The sequence below is a fragment of the Heliconius melpomene genome, chromosome 12, assembly GCF_056956725.1.
Source record: "Heliconius melpomene rosina isolate 202511_hmr_F chromosome 12, ASM5695672v1, whole genome shotgun sequence".
Taxonomy (NCBI): Eukaryota; Metazoa; Arthropoda; class Insecta; order Lepidoptera; family Nymphalidae; genus Heliconius; species Heliconius melpomene.
Genome location: NC_140400.1, coordinates 6849234 through 6870686, shown reverse-complemented (window position 1 = coordinate 6870686; position 21453 = coordinate 6849234). Strand labels below are relative to the sequence as shown.

At 34.3% G+C, this 21453-nt stretch overlaps 2 protein-coding genes across 3 annotated transcripts in view; both read left to right on the top strand.

The window, feature by feature from the left end:
* LOC146533662 (uncharacterized) overlaps positions 1–21453 on the top strand; it is a 125248-nt gene that overhangs the window by 1786 nt on the left and 102009 nt on the right. The window lies entirely within an intron of this gene.
* On the top strand, positions 17125–18335 carry LOC146533665 (uncharacterized). Its single transcript, XM_085194853.1, has one exon. It carries the CDS (start codon positions 17214–17216, stop codon positions 18012–18014), a length of 801 nt encoding a protein of 266 aa, XP_085050979.1. The 5' UTR covers positions 17125–17213; the 3' UTR covers positions 18015–18335.

Here is a 21453-nt window from a genome sequence, read left to right as displayed (position 1 = left end):
AAATTAGACGCCGAAGAGCACGTGGATAGTGTTTAATTGTAAATGCGATAGTTGTGAATTTAATCCCGACATCAGCTTCACGCGTTATCCCGCATAATCTTACTTTCCGCATAATCTTCTTAATTTGTCAAGAACATGTCATAATATGTCAAGAAGTCCTACAAAGTGAAATAATACGGATGTGGGAAATTAATTATTCTTTTTTTTCCACTAATTATTCTTTTTACTACCAGTAAAGCACGGCAATCAAGTCCGCCCTCAACAACAACGATTGTCGCTAAGTTCTCTCTAGCTCTACCCTGCTAAATATGTTATTCCGTGTCCGCTGTTATTCCAACTGGTCTCAACTACGTAAATTTTCATTGTATATATTATATGTTTTCTAAGACAACTTTGTATTAAAAAAATGTCAAAACTTCTGCTTCGTAAAATTTTTCAAATGTCAGACATGCTAACATTTTAAACATACGACGCGACGTACATAGAACATGATATTGAGGTCATCATGGCGTAGTGCACCGTCTTATAGACGCGATGGTTATGGATGCGATTCGCACTCAGGGGTAATTTGATTTAATTATATTTAAATTACTTTTATTTTCTCGGTAGACAAAGCCTGGCGTTAACTTTTGCTATTAAACATGCGGTACGAGAAAAAGCTCAAAGTTGTTTTTCTATAAAATTCCTATAAATTTTCATTTTTCAGATTTTTCCTGTATGTGTTCTGTAAGTTCTCACTTCGTGCCAAATTTTATAACTGTAGATTGTTGTAGGGACGGCAAATACCCTATAAATTTTGATTACGCTGCGATTTTCTAAAATCGATACATAAATGTTATCTCTTAATTGTGTTAACTTTTATCTTTTCTTATCTTTTAATTGTGTTAACTTACAAATCCAAAGGGACCATAGACTTCAATATTTGATATTAATTTCAGCCTGATATCTCCATGCGATCTTAAAATAAATAGTCTTAACAGACAAACAAATGGACACCAAAATGCTCTTATAAGGGTTCCGTTTTTACCTTTTGAGGTACGGAACTTTAATAATAAGTAAGTACATATCTTGTTTATTCATATAGAAGGTATTCACTCGTAAGTAAAACTAATTGATTTAAATCATAAGAAACCTGTACATGATGTACCTACCTAATTGGCTTAGTCAGTGTTGCTGAAAACGACAAGTGTTACAAATGAGCTTAGAGCATTAACTTTCACCTTACATATACCTAAATATTAATAACAAACGAAATTAGGTCACACCTGAAGTTCCACACTCAATCATTTCTTTTTATCTTTAAAAAGTAAATAATTTCTCTACTTTCTGTCCATTTTATGTTTTGAAGTTATGATTTTAATTTTTACAATTACTATGCGCACGCACATCGTCACAAAAACCCCAAATTAGGTATAAACGACGTGTTAATATATTTTTTTATTATACACAAATACTTTTTTAATGATATTTAAATTAAATTTATTTAAGTAGACACTTTTTTCTATTATTAGTGTTGCTTTCTCGATAAGACATTCCGCTCTCATTTGAGACAATTAATCTTCCATTCCCCCCTTTACCATCTAATTCTTGAGCATTGCGTGTTGAGTTGTGGAACTCAAAGCCGCGCTTAACCTTGATACTACAGCGAGAAAATGAAAATATTAAATATTTTTTATCCCGAGTGGGAATCAAACCCACAACCGTCGATATATTTGATTCTCAATACATTTGATTTTGTATACTCGTATAAGTGAGAATACCAATTCTCCATATAAATTTTACGACATAGATACAAATACGGTATTACGATAGCTTCCGCTGTCGGGCTCTTCTCGGTTTTATGTTCAATCGACAAGCTGAGCTAAGATTTAGGACTTGAGTCAGGATGTGAGGATTGTGGCTTGTTTATTTTTTCGTCTATCTTTATAATTCTTTGCCTTATTAAGATAAAGTATGGTTCAGAGCTTCGCTTCTCAACTCGCAATGTCTGCAATTTGGGCGAAAAGCGCAGAATGGAGTGTTTTGACACTAAGTACTCTCTGCCTATGTCTGTGTTTTTATATGAGAAAACCTTTATCTTCTTAAGAAAACGTATAAAAAAATTGAACGAAGCGGGATATGAACACTCGCCTCTTGGAAACCGTCTGTGCTCTGACCAACTAAGCCATACGTTCTCATCGAGCTACTTCGAAATTCTTATGCGCTTATAACCTCTCAGTTGTTTATTTTTTTTCGACACATGCGAAGCCGCAGGCAAAAGGTAAATTAGTAACTATTTAACTAATAACATGAAAATTAAGTTTGACATGTTGACGGTCGGCGGCCGTTCGTATCAAAACATATTCCACCACCGCACGCTCGTGTTTCCGACATGTTAATTAATTGTTTCCGGAAAATTTCTATGAATTTTTAATTTATTTTGATCCTTTTCGTATGCGTATATGATATTAAGTGAATTATAGTGACTTAGCTAGGATAGGGGTTGAAGTTCGAATCAAAAATATGACTAGTCTTTTTCTATATTATTTTTTAGTTTCACACTGTCTAGCTCTGTCTAGACGCACATAGCAGGGTAAGCAGAGGATCTAGGAACCTAGTGTTAAGATACTTTCATTACACAATTCCCAAAATTCTGGAGGCATTCTGTGTTGAGTAAAAGAAAATCTATATATATAAAAGGACTTGTCCTCACTGACTGAGGAAAGACGCACGCACAGCCGTAACCGCTATGCTTAGAAACGTGAAATTTGAACAAAAGTTTACTTTCGTAATCTGGACATCCACTAAGAAGGGATTTTGAAAAATTTTAACCCTAAAGGGGTGAAATAGGGGTTTAAAGTTTGTATGGAAAAAAAATTAAATAGGCATCGATTTTTATAAAATTTGAAATTTAGATTTTTAAAAGTATTTAATTGAACACGTGTTTCACGGTTTTTTAGAATTTACCTCCTAAGGGTGCCAATAAGGGGTGAAAGTTTGTATGGAAAAATCTTTAAATCGCCACCGATTTTTATAAAATTTGAAATTTAGACTCTTAAAAATATTTCACTGAACACATGTTTCGTGGTTTATTTTAATTGACCCCTAAGGATGCAAATAAGCGGGCGTAGCTGCGCGCGTCCGCTAGTATTAAATATTTCATTTTCTCCAGTGGCAATCGAAGCCACAACTTATCGTGTTTACAGTTGCATGCTGGCGGCACCTCTGCACTACGACTGGGCCCTTTTTCTATATTCAATACAAATAATGAACTTTATTAATATTTTTTTACGTTCTTCTGATATATTAAAGAAACTCTTTCTAAATTTCACTTAAATATATTTATTGGAGTGTCTACACCAGGTTGCTTACACTGCCAAGTTCTTTTGACTTCTACTCATCTATATTTTTTAGCTTTACGCTGGATCCCTAACGGATTAACTAGATGGAACGGAACGCTACAGGTCTTTAAATATCTCTTCGGCGTTGTCCACTATCATCAAACCGCACATAATATATGCATACCTTCAGGGAGTCCTCCCTATCATTGCCAACACTAATAAATAAGTGTTTTTAATGAAAAGCTTTTTTTCTTCAAGAACCCAAAACCATCGATCCCAGCCCATCGACCACAACCCAGCTATCAGACTCAAGTGAAGCTATTTTTACCTCAGTGTTTAGGATTCCGTATCGAAAGGCTCCACCGTCACCAGACTTTATTTTCATGTATAATATAATTTCCACTGCCACTAGAATAAGAAATATTAAAAAATAGAATAAAATAAAAACTTAAGAGCATACAGCAGATGTAATTGTTTGCCGTTTTTATATATAATGGTACGGAACCCTTCGTGCGTGAATCGAACTCGCTGATCGCAGGTTTTCATCCACTAAACATGCTATTTTCCATACATTTGTATAGCACAACAATATGTGTGAATATTTATGATATTTTGAAAAGCATTTGGTATCGTTTAACGACATTTTAATGTTGTTATGAAACGATAGTTATCTAAACAACTACCTGCCGCAGCACTCTTCACTACACGTAGGTCTAATGCACAAATAATTTAAAAAATCTTTAATTTTCGATACTCAATGTTTCAAAAATATAGGCTGTGAGTAGAGAATGGATTGTCTTGGTAGGTATTAAACTCCCTCTGTCGTATGTAAGAATTAGCGGGAATGTAACTAGTACTTTTGTCTGGTTACAAGACCTAGAAAATGAGAATAATATATTTCTTCTAGTGGGAATAGAATCCACAACCCTCGCATTTACAGTCAGACACTGTGCCGATGCACTACGATTATTTGTAAGCTAAAAAGCTCAATTTGTTTTAAAGTACACTGTGCTATAAATATTCATAATTTACGCATACATATACGAGTATTCCCCCCTTATAACTTGTCTTGTTTAAATATGCGACGAATTTCCATATGGTTTCATAGTAGTCTGTCTGCATATGAAATATGACATATCACGTTGTCTGTAAGGGACTATAATTATACGTAGATCCATATGTATAGGTATTATGTATGTTTTTTTTTACTTTATCTGTAATAATAAGAATTGAGGCCGTGGTTGAGTAATGGGTTCGATCCCCATTCAGGGCAATGATTATATTTAAATTAATTTAATTTCTCCGCTCTGGTAGAGAAAGCAGGGCGTTGAGCTCTGCAATTATCACGCAGTGACCATGTCAATGTCGAAGATTATGCGGAGATTGTCTTATTACTACGTTCTCTAAATAAAAATATAATAAAAAAAAAATACAGACGAATTGATAACCTCCTTTTCTTACAGAAGTCAGTTAAAAAGGTGAAGTACAAAGCAAGATAGGCAGAAAAAATCTAGCGTTAAGAGACTCCGTTCTCCGCTTTCCGCGAATTCCAAACATTGTGTCTAAAAATAAATAATAACAAATAGAGAGTTTAATAAGTATCGCATAAAACTAACTCATATCCTTTTAGTGAATACTTGACTCAATCTACCTGAGCCAATCTATCTGAACAAGACGGTATGATCCGGTCTCTGGGGAATCCCTTCACATCGCGTTGAATTCCACAGTTATATTTTTCAACTTATAAGGGTGCAGAACCCTTAAAACATTAATATTAGAAAAGGAATTGGGAACAAATTGGCTGGCAATGCCTCGATAATTTGGCGGTGCGTCCCACCATATTCTCTCTGCTTACTCTGCAAAGCGTGAATGTACTTTTTAAAATCTTAACCATGACCCTACTACATTATACCTATTTTCCAAGTTGGTAAACCCATAAGAAACACAATAAAATAGATATGGCAAAGTTACCGAGTTATGGCATTAAAGAAGCCATTATTAGATGGGTTTTAGCTTCGGGGGTATCGATTTACAAATTTTCCGCAGACTTGACTCATCGTCGGTTGGTATTAGCTTTACACTTTTGTTTGTGCTTCTGAGAATGGAAATAAAAGGAAATTTTCACGTTTATACAAATTTTCCAATCAATTTTGATTGAAATATTACTGTTATAAAATAATTGTGTATCTAATAATTACTTTTTTATCGAAAAACTATAATTTTCTTAATGTAGCAGGATTGGAACCCGTGTCTTTTAGGAAACCGCCCAAGCACCTGCTAAGCTTTACGTTCTCGTCAACGTCGTTTGTTGTAGCATCCCTATAGAGAGATTTTCATAAATTTTGCCTTGTTACCAGAGCCAAAAATGGAAATTAAATATTTTATTTCATTGAGTGAGAATTGAACCATCAACCTGACGCACCCTGATGCTGCTGCACCACGATTGGCTTCAAACATTACTTCCTCAAGATTTTCTGGTAGACGCAGAAATAATGTTTCAGTGGGCATATTGCGTGACAATTAATAGAATGGAATGTCACATTCTTGTTACCCAGACAACGGAACTCGGTGTGTGCTACTTTGCATATATTGAAATAAAAGTAAAAACTGCAAATATGCGGAAATTATTTATAGAGACAAAAAAAAGAACAAAAAAGCTCAAATTATTATTAACTAGCGGACGCGCGCAGCTTCGCTTGCGTATTTAGGGGTGAATTCTAAAAAACCACGAAACATGTGTTCAATGAAATATTTTTAAGAGTCTAAATTTCAAATTTTATAAAAATCGGTGGCGATTTAAAGATATTTCCATACAAACTTTCAACCCCTTATATGCACCCTTAGGGGGTGAATTCTAGAAATCCATGAAACACATGTTCAATTAAATATTTTTAAGAATCTAAATTTAAAATTTTATAAAAATCGGTAGCGTTTTAAAGATTTTTCCATACAAACTTTCAACCCCTTATTTGCACCCTTAGGGGGAGAATTCTAGAAAACGATGAAACACGTATTCAATTAAATACTTTTAAAAATCTAAATTTCAAATTTTATAAAAATCGGTGCCGATTTAATTTTTTTTCCATACAAACTTTCAACCCCTATATCATCCCTTTAGGCTTAAAATTTTTCAAAATCCCTTCTTAGTGGATGTCCAGATTACGAAAGTAAACTTTTGTCCAAATTCCACGTTTCTACGCACAGCGGTTACAGCTGTGCGTGCGTCTTACCTCAGTCAGTGAGGACAAGTCCTTTTATATATATAGATTATAGACTAATCTTACAATATCCATATAAAATATAGAATAAGTTCAATCATTACTTTTACACGTTACTTACAATTTGAGGCTCTCGTGGCGAAGTAACATCTGACTGTGAATTTGACGGTTGTCGGTTTGTTTAAGGCTTGGCGTTGAATTTCATCCTATCCTGCAAATAGTAGATTAGGCAAAGGGACCTACTGTTAAAACACTCCGTTCCCATTGAGACATTTTCGTTTCGTTCCACCGTGCTTAGCTTCGTCACCAAAGCGAGGATATGGCAATATTTCAATATTTCATTCCCTCAACTGAAAATCGAATCAACAACGTGCCGCGTTTACAGTCGCACGCTTGTGCCCCTGCGCCACGACTGGCCCCACCCATTATGCAATATCTCAAGAATTATGCAGCACGTGACAATCGGAGTGTTATATCACCCTGTTTACTCTGCTATAAGGAAAAACAGTGTGAAGCTTACAAAAAAAAATACATAAAAGCTGTAAACTCAAATCGCTCTTCTCTCAAATATCCAGTAATTAGTTGAAGTGTATTGAAGTGTATTGAAGTTTTACAATCTTCCTATTAGAGATAGATCCTTTCCTAGAGGACTCTAAACAACAAAAGTTTTAACAAGCATGTAAAGTTGTCGTCTTGACACAATATCCTGGTAAATGAACTAATATTGTATATTTGAATTGTTGTATTTATTTAGATTGCAAACTCTTCCGGTACAGAGTAACTGACAGAACACACAGCTGAACTATGCGGGGTGGTAATTTGGCATGTAGGTTCCTAGGGAAGTGTAGGAGTTTCCTACTGACTTCTAACTTAAACTAAGTTCCCGACTGTAGATTCGATTCCCACGCGGGAAAATAAATTATTTCTTTTTACCCTCTGGTGACAGTGACATTTGTCTTGACAAAGTCTCAAGAATCGGTGGGAGATCGGAGTGTTTTAACACAATTTTTTTTTTGCCTACCATACCATATGTGGGATACAAAATGAAATGAAAAATAACCCACTCTAGTATTAAAAAGCGCAGACTCGACTTTTTATCAGAAATAAAAGGATATTTTTGTTTAAACTTTGCACGCGCAAATTACTTGGTAACTAAGCAATTGTTTTGAAAATTATATCAGGAAAGTTTTAACAAGCTATTTCTATGTAATTCTGTTTTTATATGTAATGTGAAAAGCCTGCGAATGACGTGCCGAGGCTAACTTTAAATTAAAATTTGTTTAATGCCTGGTTTTTATAAGAAAAAAAAATATATATATTTGTGTAATAGTCAGTATGTTTTAAGAATTGCCATTATAAAAACATATTTATGGTATTCCGTCGTAGCGATGCAGCAGTCTTTCTGCAAACGCGGCCGTTAGGTGTAGGTTCGATTTCCACTCTGGTGAATGAATTGTTGTCGTGTCCTAGCTCTGGTACCCCCTCAATATGGAATATTTCGAAAATTTGGAAAAAACAGGAACAGGGTGTCTTACCACTCGTTTTCGTCTCCGTCTGTAAGTTTCCATCTGTCTACAATAAAGGCTTTAAAAATATAACTTCAAGATATTCTAGTAAAGAATTGATATACCTAACATTTATATCTACGGCAACTTAGAATAGAAAATGCTTAAAATACCAAACGATATGTGAAGTCCGGTAGACAGTCGAGTGACAACAATAGCTTCCGGGATCCGACGGCGGCCGATTTGCGGTGAAAATGTTGCCTTTATAAAAGAAGATTTCTTTTTACTTTACTTTTCGGTAAAGGATAAATAGTTATTTTCAAATATTTACAATATAATATTTAGAATGTTTCTTTCAGAATTCAAACCCATTTTCTCTTGATTGTGACTTAATTCGTCGACTGGGAATCGAACTCAAAACTTACTTAGTTGGGTTTACAGTCAGACGCTTGTGCTCCTGCGCCATGGCTGGCTTCATATTACTGTATTTAAAATAAAAACGAAATCCACGAAAAACAAAGAGCAAGTACAGTGGCAGAGCAAATTGTTGACACGAGAGCTCTTGCAGGTGGGCTCTTGAAGAGTGCCGCCGGCCTCCAGCTTCCCGCCTACAGCCTTCAGACTTGGTGAAACATTTAAATCCCCCTCTTGAAATTTTGAACGTTTAACCTATTGAAATATTATTTTAAGCTCAAGGTTAAGGAGTATATTTTAGGTCCATTCTGTACCCCGGTAGGTAGAGGGAACGTAGTGTTAGGACACTTTGTTACCCATCCACCAATCAATTCTCGAGGCATTACGTGTTGAGTAGCGGAAGTAAACGAAGCGCTTTGACTTGTTACCAGAGCGAGGAAACGAAAATATTAAATAATTCATTGCCCGAAGAGGGAATCGAACTATCGAGATATCGTTGCTTTGACGAGGAAGAGAGTCAACCCACATATTACAAGTTATTTTTCCTTTTTTCAAACTTGAGGTTAATGGCGTTTACCCTACTGTGATAATACACAAAAAGCTATTCTTTAGATAAATCGAAATAAAAATTATGATATAATGGGATAGCTGTATGCGTAAAGCTGAAAGAAAATTATAATTTTTCTATAAACTGTTGCTATTGCTAACTATTTAATAATGAGTACTTGTATTTGGCAAGAGTTGAACGACCTTTGGCACAGTAAATAACAAGCGCATACTGCCACTACAGCCAAAGCTTTTTTCTGTATGGCAGGTTATTCAGAGGGATTTTTTTCTTTATAATACTTTAATAGCAAAAGATATATTATAATTTTTTTTTTTCTTGTCACATATGTTCTGTAGACAGCAGGGTAGGCAGACTAAAAGTAGTGTTAATACACACCGTTTTTCACGACCAAGGAAATGAAAAAATCTTGTCCAGATCGTCGTTGCGCAATCACGCCACATAAACGCGAGGCCTCTGGGTGCGATTTCCACATCTCTGGGAACACGCTCAAAATTTAGACGGTGCGTGGGTCTGCCTACCTTGATAATATGCGGGATCAAAGGTGAAGCTGAAAAAACTCTTCTCACAGCGGGAATTGAATCCACAACCATCACCAGTATGCTTTTACGCCACCATTCTTACCTTTGTTATATATTTGAGACATTTTTAAAATCAAAGGTTAAAATTGTAAATTACTTGAAAAATATAAATTAAAAAAAGCACGGTAGTCCACTTACAGAGGAACGAATAAAATATTATTAAAATATGGAACAGAAATATTTTAAATTGTAAATTTCGAAATGAGTTTTGTGTTTACAAAGTTTTATATATTTTTTTTAGGTTCACGCCGTATCCCTCATATAGCGGGATAGGTAGAGGGAACCAAGTGTTAGCTTTACCTTTCCTACTATCCACGAACCACACTTTGTGCCCCTTCGTCACGACTGGCCTTCTATTTTCTCTACAATCTCTTTTTTCTCCACCTTTATATAACCGGTAGGGGGGTAAAAATAAAATAAAGCAAAATTAATGTGTTTATCATATAGTTATAGCATGACATCAAAACGCCACCCATATTCGTTGTTGTGACAAATTACATAGCACAATAGCGGGCGTCAGACGCAGGTACCTTCAATGGATGAATAGTCTACTGAGGTACAAATGAGATACCTGGAAATATATTTTTGATAAATATATTAAATTTAGGCTATTGTGTTCCAAGGTGACAGCGTTTAACTTTAAATGCGGTGGTTGTGCGTTCATTTTTCACTCGAGGGAATTATTTTTTTCTTCACTTTGTTTTTTTTGACTCTCATGATCACTAGTCTTCTTCTTCTTCTTAATGTGCCTCTCCAACTAGTGAAGGTTGGCAGTCAACTTCGCATACTTAGTCCTGTCCCTAGCCAAATGAATCAAATCTACGGCGGTTTTAATTCCAGTCCATTCTTTGATGTTCCTTAACCACGACTTTCTTCTACTGCCGGTTTTCCTTTTCCCAGAAACTTTATGATCACTAGTAATGTCTCGGAAATTGGGCGAAAAATGAGGAACGTAGTCTCTTTCTCTGCTCTGTCATTAAGAGGCAGAGATTAAGAATAATTATAAGAAAATAGTATTTTCTGAAAGCTTACTCTATAAAAACAACTTCACAGTTACACTGGTAGTCAAAGGAAACTGGTCTCAAAACTCACCATTCTCTCCTTCCCGCTCGAAGTCAAGACATTGCATTTTGAGTAGCGGAATAAAAGAAAGAAAAAAAGAAAAAAAGAAAAAGAAAGAAATGAAAATATTGTGTCTGTAATCCACCTGCGCTACGATAGGTACTCTACAATATGTTGAAAGTGCATAAGTATTAAAAAAATAATATAAGAACTCGCTTCCCTTTATCGCAAATAAAATACAAATAGAACGTTTGCACGTGTTTGATGGCTTTAGGGTTCCTTCTGAGGGTGATTTACTATAGCGTTGTAGATATAGCCTATTTCTAGATACTATCATCCTACTATTACGGTATTGCAGCTTCACGCCCTATCCCGCATATCATTATAGTATTATTTAAGCTAATTAAAATATTTGCATTTCGAATAAAGTTTATTTTCAAGTTGCCAATCCCAAGTTAGTACAATGCAAAAAAAAATAAAATACAAATAAATAAATTAAAAAATGGCGTTAGAAAAGAGCTTAAAGAAAAAAAAACGATAATATCCTCTATGGATTTTCAGTCAAGTATTTTTTACTTAAAATCCCCACAGGCCGTGGCTACTAAGTAATATAACTGGTACTTTGGACAAGTTGTTTGTTAAAAATGAATGCAAATGTAAAAAGTAAAAACTATACGATAAATACTTTTAAAAAAATACAGAACCCATTACATGCTAATGTCACTCGCTATTTATTTTTTATTGTTACTGAGGAGTTCTTCAGAGGGTATATTTATTTTTTCTGCTTCACATTTTCTACTGCATGTAGCAGCGTAAGCACCCTAGTGTAAATACTACGTTGAGTAGGGTTACTCTATTGAATAACGGAACCCATTGAATAACGGAACGGAACCCACAAACGTCACTTTTATAGTTGTAACATTGAAACAGCATTAATATATAGGAACCTTAACAAAATTTGCACTAGAAAATGGAATTTAAATATTAATATTTAATTTATATCATAAGAGTTTGCATTTTATATTGGTAGATGTAGTAAAACTTTGAAGATGTTATTACGTAAATAGATGAAATAAGTTCACACAGTATATCTTCGCTCTGAGAAGATACGCAACCATGTAAATCAAAGGAAAAGATCCAACTAAGGTTTTAATTTTATGTGGTATATGGCAAAGTAAGGAATGGAATTATCTTAATGGAGAATGTCTTAACACTTGGTTCCTAGGTTTCTTCTGCTTACCCTGACGGGATATATCATGACGCCAAAAAAGAGGAACCAAGAAACGTACACACCGTTCCTCGCGCATGTCAAACTCAAGAGTTGTTTCCAGAAAATTAATCATTCCCCCAAATAGGAATAGAACTCACAGCCGCTTTGTACTTTATTTAAAGTATTTCTAAAATATACGGAATATAATCAAAATAATTTATTACTAGAGTCTTCTTGGTTACACTACACGAATCGATTGACACGTTAAAAAATAAATATATGCAAATTTATATATTTTTATATAAAAACATATATAAAGGACAAGGTTCAAATTTATAACAGGAAAATGTGACTGATTGACCTATTACTATAAAAAGTTAATACGAAGTAGGCGGCAGGTATACAAAGAATAACTATAATTTTAAACTTTATTTGCAACACTCTCATACAAAAAAATTAAAATGTTGTAACAAGCGTATAAAATTAAAAAATATTACGCTTTAATTGGCGACGAGAGCTAAGACAGTAAACGAGAGTCGCAGGTTCGAATCTCGCTAAAAAACTTAATTAAAAATTATTATTGAAACACAACTAGTATGACGACATACGCTGTCCCTTTGCGGGATGACGTGACGTGACGGCCTCGAATATAATTAAAATATGGAATTTGTATTGATACTTGAATTTTATTTGTTTAAAGTCTAAAGTATTTTCATTTGCGTCAAACCGAGCTCGAGCGGAATGTGGCCGAGCGGACCAATATTAAATGTCCTATCCGGTTACTTATACATTTATACAATGCTTGTGAATAACTTGTTTCATTTATCGATCGATAGTAATAAGTATCGTTATTAACTTGCTATAGCAATATTGTATATTGATTTGACTTATTGCAGCTATGTTTGTAACTAAATTGTGTTTAGATTGTATTTTTACAGCTGCAAGCCTAGATTCGAGGCTCGCTAGGGACGCCCTTGTCGCCGACGACATCCTCTCAAGCAGGCGTAGCGTAGTGCTTACAATTTCTTAGGGACAGTGCCCCCTTTCCCTTCCCTATCGTTGGGAAAGCCAATAGGCCTAAAAACATTATCTTCTGTTTGAAAAAAAAAATAGATTGTATTTAATTAGCCAAATCACGTTCGAACAATGATGAATGCTGTTACTGCATTGTAATTGGGGTTTGCGACCCAAGCCAGTGCAGGCGTCCCAGAAGCCTACTTCGGTTGCAAGTCTAGGCACTGCTGCGTCCATATTCTTTTTGTTAAGCTTCACGCTGTATCCCGCAAATAGCAGGATACGCAGAGGGCATCTGCTAAGTTAGAGTTAAGCCACTCCGTTCCCATGTTCCTATTAAGATACTTCTGATCCCCATTTTCCGCGGAATTCTGGATGAATTATGAGTTGAGTAGCGGAAGTCAACGTCACGCTGTCGTTTCTCTTGTTACTAGAGCGAGGAAATTAAAATATTAAATATTTCATACCCGCCAGTGGGATTTGAACCCACAACCTATCGCATTTACAGTCGCATGCTTGTGTTGCTGCGCTACATCTAATCTCACTAATATTTACATTAGATGTTGTACGAATGTATTTATTCGATGCGTGGGAAACGGAGTGTCTTAACACTATTCTCCTTCAGCCTGCAATGCCACGTGCAAGTTATAGCGTGAAGCTAATTATTATTTTTTAATAAAAAAAGTACATAAAATAAAGCTTCAATTTAAACTATTAATTTTTAGGGTCTACAGTGGAATTTTTGTAACATTTAAAACTGGTTAGTTTGTAAGTAATATTGTTTTATAGTTATTTTGTGTAGTGCAGTAACTGTCTGGGAAGTAGACTGAGTATTTTTCCATAGTGGATTTTTTGAATTAATATGTTATTGTTTTATAAATGGTCGCTTGTTTCGTGTTTATCGTTGTAATATTGATGGAAAAATTGTGGTTCATGCTGTATCCAAATAGCAAGGTAGGCAGAGGGAACCGAGGGTTGAGGATGCCAGACACTTCATTCCCCACGAACCACCCAGTTCTCCACTCGTGTTGCATGCTGGAACTCGACGTCGCGCTTCGTCTTGTTATAAGGGAGGGCAAAAAAATAATTTATTCATTTCACCGAGTGGGAATCAAACCCACTACCGTTGCACTTATACAAAGTTTGCATTCTCAATTTAGGGATACGAAGGAAGAGTTTGTTTGGTTGAACGCGATAAACTCAGGAACTATTGGTGTATATTTGAGACTAGAACGAATAAGTTTCATATATCGAATGCGCTTTTTCATTCGACCCTTTATAAGAATTTCAATGAACTTTATTGGATATCGAGGAACTTGACTATATTATTGGCATCTATTTGCTCGTATGAAGAAAACGTATTTTTTTATATCGAATAAATATGAATACAGGAGTTTAGACGGCTTAATAGAAGAAACTTAAGTACTACTTATTTTGTAACTTTTTAGTTCGTTGTTTGAAGTCGGTTTTTCGTTTTGTTAAAAAATAAATTTATAAGACACGCGGGCGGGCCCGCGGCTTCGCCAGCGTGAACTACGTTATTATTAATTTCTGTCCCCATGAGTACCTACGTCCTATAAGTCCATGCAAAATTTGAGACTCCTAGCATTTGTAGTAACGAAGTTTCATACAAACTTTCAACCCCAAAAACAATCCCTAAGAAGTCGAATATTGCAAATTCCCGTCTTAGCGAGCACCTACGTCTTATAAAAAACTCCTATGCAAAATTTGAGATTCCTAGCACATGTAGTTTCTGAGATTTCGTGATGAGTGAGTGACCTTTCGATTTTATATATATAGATAACTAAGTACATCTTTTTAAAGGTATTTTAAATAAAAATGTAACATGTACACACATTAAAGAGACTCGAATATTTCTAAGAAACAGTCTTCTTAAGTAAAGGTCGTGTAATGTATAATACTAGGTCCCGGATGCACATTATAAGTAGGTACTATAAATAAAATATCAATACAATATAATCTATAATATATTAAATTCTTCTATTATTGAATGACTAATAGACAACGCACAGACGAAACTACTGTACTTAGAAAATTGAAATTTGGTATGTATTTCTTGAAACTCCTTTGGGAATAGAACAATAGAAATTTTCCATTTTGCAATTTACATTCCAGCTTAAAAAAGTTGCCGGCAATGACTAGTTATAAATGAAATATTCTCACAAGATAAATATAGGTTTAGTATATATGTAGTATTTATAAAATACTTGTTAGATATTTCTTGTTTACAACATTGAATCTTGTATTAGCAGTTCCGAGCCTTGTCATGTTTAGTAGAGTACGGAGGGAAGCTTAGTGTTGAGACACTCCGTTCTCCCTTTTCGTCCAATTATATTCGAGACATTGCGTATTGAGTGACTACTCTCTTAATTAAATTTAAATTAACTAACTAATTAAATTAACTCTCTTAAAAAAATTAAATTACTCTACACCGCGTTTTGTCTGCCAGAGTGGGGAAGTGAAATTAATTTAAATATTGACATTCGCCTGAGTGAAAGAGATATCGAGGTAGAGTATTTGTTATGAGTTCTAAGAATTATTTATTAATACAATTTTGAATAAATATTGAAATATACATGCATCTATTCTATCTAAGTGTATTTAAACTATAGTTGAATTTACTTACCGAGGGCTCCGTACCAAATTCAGGATTGTACGTCAACGGGAAATACAACTTATAAAAGTTGACAAACTTTTGGTATTCATTTTGTATGAAATGAACTACATATATAAGTTTGGAATTAAAATTATAATATCTGTAAAATTGAAAAATTATAATTATTTCATAGAAAAAAAATTCTATGAAATAGTTATAATTTTTCAATTTTCAGTTTATTTTTCTTTATTAGAATTTTTTCAGTTGTTGTTTCAGTAGTTTTCTCTTACTCCGGAAAGTACCCTATAAAATTTGGATTACCTACATAAATAAAATGTAGCAAAAACGGTTTATGATTATATGCGTTGGTTTAGAAGCTTGATCTTTTCTATACTCCAAGGAAACGTAGACCTGAATATTTGATGTTAATTTCAACTTGATGTCTCCATGCGATCTCGAGATAAATGGTCTTTACCGGACGACTCTGTAGTCCATTGGACTAGAAAGTGATCCTATAAGGGTTTCATTTCTTCCCTATGAGGCTCAGTACCCTATAAACAAAAGTAAATTTAGACTTCATCGTTTAATATTACATGCTCTTCCTAATTGAGATATAATCTTTTAGAGAGCTTTCTTGATACAAAATATCATCTGGACTTATTATTAAATATTATTTATATTTTATAGCAGTATTATACGCGAAACCATACAAAACCATATATACAAGTTAATGTAAACGAATTGCCCAGGTATTGCGTACATGATGTTTGGTGCTATCGGATTATAACCTGTACCCCACAGACCTAGAGTCCACATCGGGTTCGGGAACTTAGGGCACATTATGCAAGCTACATGCGTCAGCTCCTCAAGGCCATTCGACTGTCACAAAGATTATACGAACTGAATAGAGGTGATAGCTAAAAATAATTAAAAATGTAATTTACTTGTCCTTTTAGAATATAAGATATCGGTGTTGAGACAGCTTTCACAAATGTGGAATGTGCTAGGAGAAAATAGTGCTAATTTATACACTTTCGAATTAGATTATAAAAAAGAATAGACCATTCATCCGTGGTTTTTTAGACGTTTGACTGTAAACTCGACGGTTGTGGATTCCATTTCCATACAGTAGAAGATGACAAGATAAAGCGTGGCGTTGAATTTCGCCAGTGTGGTGGAGAGTGGGTCCCCTAGCTATGTGCTATAAACGAGATACAGGTGATGCTAAGAAATCATTACAGTCACGTCATATTTTTGACAACTGTTGTAGAATTCCGAGTATTCAAAATTGGTCATTATTATTTCTCTAAAAAAGAGTTCAATAAACAATAGACCAGCCGTTGACTATTCAAGTAATTTATCAATTAACTAAGTTGGTTAAGTATTCTAAAAACATAACTCAAAAGCGTAATTAAAGCCTTTGAAATTAATTAATTAGCAGACGGTTAAATATTAACAATAGTTAAAATTATATAAAAATCAGAATTGAAAGCAAATTACTCATACTGTCTTACAAATACGAGGCGCGTCAATCATTCACGTGGCAACCACAAAAAAAATTGTCACATCTGTGGATTATTCGGTTCCGTGTAACGGACTTATTTACCAACTTTTAGCAAGATACAAACAGTTTAGTGTCGGCGGCCGTGAAGTGCACTCGTGTATTGGAGCAATATCTATGGTATTCAGTATGAATGACTAGTGATAATGGCCAAAGTGTTTTTACTTTTTATAACTATTACGGCAGCATCGTGTAAACATATTTACAACGATAGACATTCAGTGCAGCCGGCGAACTCAGAAGTCAATGTTAATGCTCACACCGATCAATTAGTCCAGAGACGCAATATTGAATATGGTAGTGGTTTAAATAATGGCCCACGGAAACATGAAGTGTCATATCACTACTCCCACATACAAGATTCTTCTGCTGTTAGAAATCAAGAAAATATAAATGCTGATAGTTACAATTATATTGGAAATGAAAATGATTTTAGATTAAAAACTAGTTTACATCAGTCTGAAGGCAGAAAACTAGAAAACGTTAATGGCGGCTCAGCTTTTACAAATGTTAAAACGAAAATTGATAACAATGATAGAAGGAAGCCTTGTGGACGTGTTACAACAACGCAAAGAGTGAGTGTAATATCACCAACGGAGTATGAAGGAGCTTTGAAAACTAATGTTAACACAGTAAATGAACGAAGAAACATGAGCTCTACACGAGTAAGTAACAGGACAAGGGGTGAGGCACCAACAAATAGACCAGCTCAAAATCCTCCTAAAGAGTCCCAACTCCCTAAAACGGAAGAACGAAAATTGGGAATGCCTCAAGAAAATGAAACTTGGGTTTGGGGAATGGATGATAGACGGGTGACAGAAAATACAACTACGCCCGTACGTACCTTACCTGATGATGATGACCTAGACGACAGAGTTGCTCTAGCAGGAGACAAATGTCCTACAGGATTCGCTAAAATCAGTGGTAAATGTGTGGAAAAACTTTAACATTTGTAAACGTGAATTAATATATTAAAAAAAAACATTAACTGCTTAGACTTTTGTGTATTTGTAAAGCTTTAAATGAGATTCAAATTAATATACAAATAATTAATTACGAACAAAATTGTGAATCTTTAGAAACAACTTCAAAAGAACATTATTGAATGGAAATCTGTAAATAGGTTAATTTATTTACGCTTTAATATTGTTTAGTTCTAAGTGTAGGTAATTTATTTATATTACTCAAGTGACCCATCGCCAGCGATAACCTTGTACTGGGTCTATTAAGTTTATATTATATTATATTATACTGTTTTAAACGCTCTATATGATGTCATTTTATTATATTTTAAAATCCCTTTTAGTAAAGAAAACTTAACTTGTTTCAATAATTACGTTTTAAAATACAGCCGAGTTATATAAGCATGTTTTTTATGTAAGCATTAAATTGGCATTTGTCTTTTATAGTTAAAGACATTAAGACGAGTTAAAAATAAATTATTACCTCGAGTGATAATCGAATCCACCCTCGCGCTTACACTCAGAAACTGTGCCAAAACACCGTTAGAAAATTGATTATTTCAATTATATTACTAAGAAATTCTAATTTAATTATAATAAAGTAGAAATGAATTTAAAGTCAATGTTTAGTTAGTCCAATTCAATAGGTACGTGATAACCAAATTATTTCTTCGACGAACGTCGCATTGTGATTTACTTAATGCTTTATTTGAGTGCTTAAAATTACTGCGTAAAGTTTAAATATAATTTAAGATAAATTATATTAAATAAATAAATATTTTCTTCTGGTTTTAATTTTTGCCACTCAACACGCAATGGCTCCAGAATTATGCAGAAAGTGGGGAACGGAGTGTCTTAACACGAGGTTCCCTCTGCCTACCCTGCTGTGTGCGGGATACAGCGTGAAGCGGATTTATTTATTTTTATTTAATTATATAAAAATTAAGCCTAATCAACATGACATTGTGACAATGCTGGTAGAATGGCGGAATTTAAATCCGCACTTTGTCTTGCTAAAACAAAGAAATTAAGTCATTTGCTTAAGTGAGGGATGAACCCACAATTTCCCTCTCTAACAGCGCCACGGTGACATTATACAATTAATATAAATTTTAAATAGGATTGGGCCCATCAAGCATCCCTGAGGAACTCCACAGTGAATTGTAAGAATATTACTTGTACAACCATTTCGCTAGATCCAGATATGTGTAATCAGAAAATAATTATACATTAAAAAATTCAAGCCAAGTCTTATATTAAGAAAATGGGAAATGAATATTGTCTTTAGAAGATACGAACAAGAAATTTAGTTTGTGTTTCACGTTTTTCTAGCTTACCTTAGAGGCAGAATTACTCGTTGACTTGTAAAACTTAACACGGCACTTAGTCTTGGCAGACCACTCTAGCAGTCTGGAACATGATGTCTGTTTCTTCCTTTTTTAAACGTTTTTATTAAACGGTTGTATTTAGCTCACCCCGTTTGTTTATTTATTTATTTGTATATTTATTTGTTTGGGGCAAATTTAGTAATTGAAATTTAACCCTCTTCCCGTTAACCGATTGATCTGAAATTTGGTATACGCCTTTGATTCTGGTGACAATATAATTTTCCATATTCAATATTATTGTGAATCCAAGATGGCCGCCGCTACAAGATGGTTTTTTTCAATCCCATCAATATGGGTATCAAATGAAAGGGTTTGTCAAGTAGAATTCAGTGCACTATACAAAATCAAAATCAAAGATGAATACTGCTACAAAATGGCGGGTAATGTAGTTTTGAATCCCATCAATATGGGTATCAAAATAAAGGGCTCGGTAAGTATAATACAGTTTACTATACAAAATTACAATATGAATTTCCCACCCAAGTCAAGATCTGGTATCCTGTCGAGGACTGTGTGGCGTTACGGTGGCTAAAAACGATACGTCGCTAGGGGTACACCACCCAAGTTAAGGTAAATGGTAAAAGCGCGCCGAGAACTGTATGGCATTAGGATGCCATGGATTATGGATAAAAAAACGACATATCGTCGTTAGCGTTTTCCCCTCAAGATTCAGGCATATCTTGTTGTACATAGCCTTGCCCCTCTATTGGACCTCTGTCAACCGTAACATTATCCATTAACCTTGCAATGATGAGGGACTCAACGAATTGAATAGAATGAGAAATAAAAACTAAAAAATTAAAAATAAAAAGTAAAAAAATATATTTTAAGTTAAACGGTTTTATATTGCAGATAAATGTACTAAAAGCTAAAAAATAATTTCATGGAAATTATGATTACTAAAATAAAATCGTGGGGCACGACACTTGCTACTTACCACTAGGTGGGTGAAGTCTCATGCCATGTCTTTCGATTGTAGATATTGGACGTGCCCCACGATTTTATTTTAGTAATCATAATTTCCATGAAATTATTTTTTATCTTTTAGTACATTTATCTGCAATATAAAACCGTTTAACTTAAAATATTTTTTTTTACTTTTTTAATAAATACTTTTTTTAAGTATTATTTTTTTACAAAAAAAATTCGAAGGATCTAATTATTTTTTTTATAAAATCTTTTTTTCTACTTGAAAGAGAATCTTTATACACTACTTCATTTACTAGAGCGAGGTAATGAAAATAATGTTTTCAATATTTTAATTTCTTTGTTCTGGTAAGGTAAAAGCGTGGCATTGAGTGCCGCCACTCTACACAAAATTCCCCGAAAATTCGGCGAAAAGTGGGGAACGGAGTTTCTTAACACTAGGTTTCCTCTGCACACCCTGCTTTAAGTCAATGATGAAAATTCACATAAATATGTATTGAAATAAAAACAGCTTAGTAATGAATTATATTTAAAATTTTATTCCAGAATTTATTATTATAATTCTACCAATTAGGGTTTATAAAATGAACAAAATCGACGGGATCCATTATTCGGTACGATAAATTACCCCAGGAAAGGAGGGAAACATCTACCACCGGGACAGCCTCCTTGAGGTAGAGATCTACCAGCCCTTTCAGGTTTTGCATCGTCATCGAAAGCCAGGACGTCAGATGGAGAGTCCACTTCAAAAGAATGCACCTTAGCTGATACCATAACAGCAGCGAAAATAAAAAGTAAAAATATTTTGGACGTCATTACTCTGTCCGGTTGCAACTCTATATATGATTATATGTCGCGGCTACTGTATTTATATTTCGCTGAAAATTATAAAATAAATCAATTACGATATGTTGATAATCCACAGAAGTGACATTTGTCACTTGACAGTAATAACAGTTCTTTTCATTGGATTATTTTTTTTATTAATTAATTTAGTGACTTAAGTGTATATTTTTCAGGCAGTTAAGGGATAGAGGAGCGACTTGATAATACTTCGCGAAATATCTTTATAAAACCAGACCGGGTACACCAATATTTTATAAAGTTTG

What these genes read in the sequence shown, in the direction of transcription:
- LOC146533665 (XM_085194853.1), top strand. Translation starts at nt 17,214, where the DNA reads ATGGCCAAAGTGTTTTTACTTTTTATAACTATTACGGCAGCATCGTGT.